This window comes from Pterocles gutturalis, unplaced genomic scaffold, assembly GCF_000699245.1.
Source record: "Pterocles gutturalis isolate BGI_N339 unplaced genomic scaffold, ASM69924v1 scaffold17441, whole genome shotgun sequence".
In the NCBI taxonomy this organism is placed as follows: domain Eukaryota; kingdom Metazoa; phylum Chordata; class Aves; order Pterocliformes; family Pteroclidae; genus Pterocles; species Pterocles gutturalis.
The window spans coordinates 29872-31690 of NW_010105932.1; the positions used below are offsets into that span (position 1 = coordinate 29872).

At 55.0% G+C, this 1819-nt stretch overlaps 1 protein-coding gene across 1 annotated transcript in view; it reads right to left on the bottom strand.

Moving 5' to 3' along the window:
* STIM1 (stromal interaction molecule 1) overlaps window positions 1–1819 on the bottom strand; it is a gene marked incomplete at both ends in the record, with an annotated part of 31630 nt that overhangs the window by 25092 nt on the left and 4719 nt on the right. Inside the window, one exon of the mRNA XM_010087586.1 lies at window positions 752–867. Coding sequence (XP_010085888.1) covers window positions 752–867 — 116 coding nt within the window. The remainder of the gene's footprint in view (window positions 1–751; window positions 868–1819) is intronic.

A 1819-nucleotide genomic window follows, 5' to 3' on the forward strand; every position in this document is an offset into this window, starting at 1 on the left:
ACGGCGTAAGGGGGCTTGAATCGTTAAAAATCCATCTCGTCCGCACGACGCCAGGCAGAGAGCAGCCCTGCTCGAGCCAGGTGGCTGTTCACCTCCTGAAAGCATCCGGAGCTTGTGAGAAAGATGTGAGTAAGAGGAAGAGAGATAAAAGCATCTTTAATAGACAGTGGAGGCAGATGGAAGGGATGCAAAAGGAGCACCTGGGGCAGCGCAAGATAAGCATCACTTGGAGATTGCGCCAACAGACACCTGTAATCAGCATCAAAGCGACTCAGTCCCGCATTCTCATCCATCCCGAATGCCTTCCCATGTTCTCATCCATCCCGAATGCCTTCCCGTCCAGCCAGGGGTGGGGATCCACAGCCTGACTCACCGACAGCCCCGGGTGCCCCCAGCAGCAGCCCCGCTCCACCAGCTCCCCTCCGGGACAGCCACAAACCCACTGCATGGTCACAGGGACAGGACGGACGGGATGGTTTTACCCACGGATGCAGGAGATCCCAGCAGGACAGCGGGTCCACAGCCCTGGGAGCAGCGGTGGAAGCACAAGGCCAGTAGACAGGATGCCTGCGGGCTACAGAGCTGCTCCGATAAATCCCCAGGGAAGCCTGTCCTGTTCCAGGGAATCGTCCCGGGGCTCATCTACCTGGGCGAGGCTGCGCAGGGCTCACACAGATCTCTCTTTGCTGTTTGACACTGAGCAGACACAGCTGCTCTTGCTCAACAAAGGACTTTGAGTCTGGGTACTTACAGAGGGGAGGCCCAAACAGCACCGTGTCCAGGGCTTTCAGCTGCAGCTTCTGCCTGTGGCTCCGATCCGTCATTTTCAGAACACTGCCCATCATGGTGACGTTGTTCACTGCTAGCCTGGAAATAAAAAAAAAAAAAATCATAAAAAAAGAGGTAGGTGTGGTCACGTCCATCTGGGTTAATAACTGACCAAAAATTATTAATGTAGAGACTACAGGGGGAGAAATGCAACAGGCAGGACCTGACAGCTCCCACTTGGGTGATCAGGAGAAAATAAATCCTTCCACAATTGATACAGGATATCTCTCTCTAACTTTTGACTTCTTATTCCATAGAGGACAGACCACACTTCTCACTCAGAAGACACGTGGGCGCACAATGCACTGCCTCGAAAACTTATTTTCTTCCCAGTTAATCCCTCCTTCCCAGTCAGTTCACAAGCCCCTTTGCAGCGACAGGAACTTTTACCCAAAAAGCTGCACTAAGGTTTTTCAAACCCATTAGGGGTTCAGGCCAGCCCACAGCCAGAGTTTCTCTGGAGGAACTCCAGGCTTAGACGTCTCCTTTGCTGGAGCATCAAGGGTGTGAACTAACAGCAGCACACATCGGGGCGGGGTGGGGCAGAGGTCCAGAACCAGCCACCCTTCAGCTGGGAACTTAAACTGCTTGGATGTGACCCAAAAAGCAGAGATGCTCCGTTCTGAGGACAATGAACAGCGATGGAGAAGCTCCGTGACCAGGCAGGGGTGAGGAAGGAGAGCTGCAGCAGAGCCAGGACACAGCACGGGTCTGCTCTGCTCCAGGTCAGGGCTTTAGAATCATGGAATGGGTTGGAAAGGACCTTAAAGCCCACCCAGTGCCACCCCCTGCCATGGGCAGGAACACCTCCCACCAGCCCAGGTTGCCCAAAGCCTCATCCAGCCTGGCCTTGAACCCCTCCAGGGATGAGGCATCCACAGCTGCTCTGGGCACCCTGGCCCAGGGTCTCCCCATCTTTCCTGGAGACCCCCCAGAAGTTCTGCCAGAAGGTCTCCCCGGAGCCTTCTCTTCTCCAGGCTGCACACCCCCA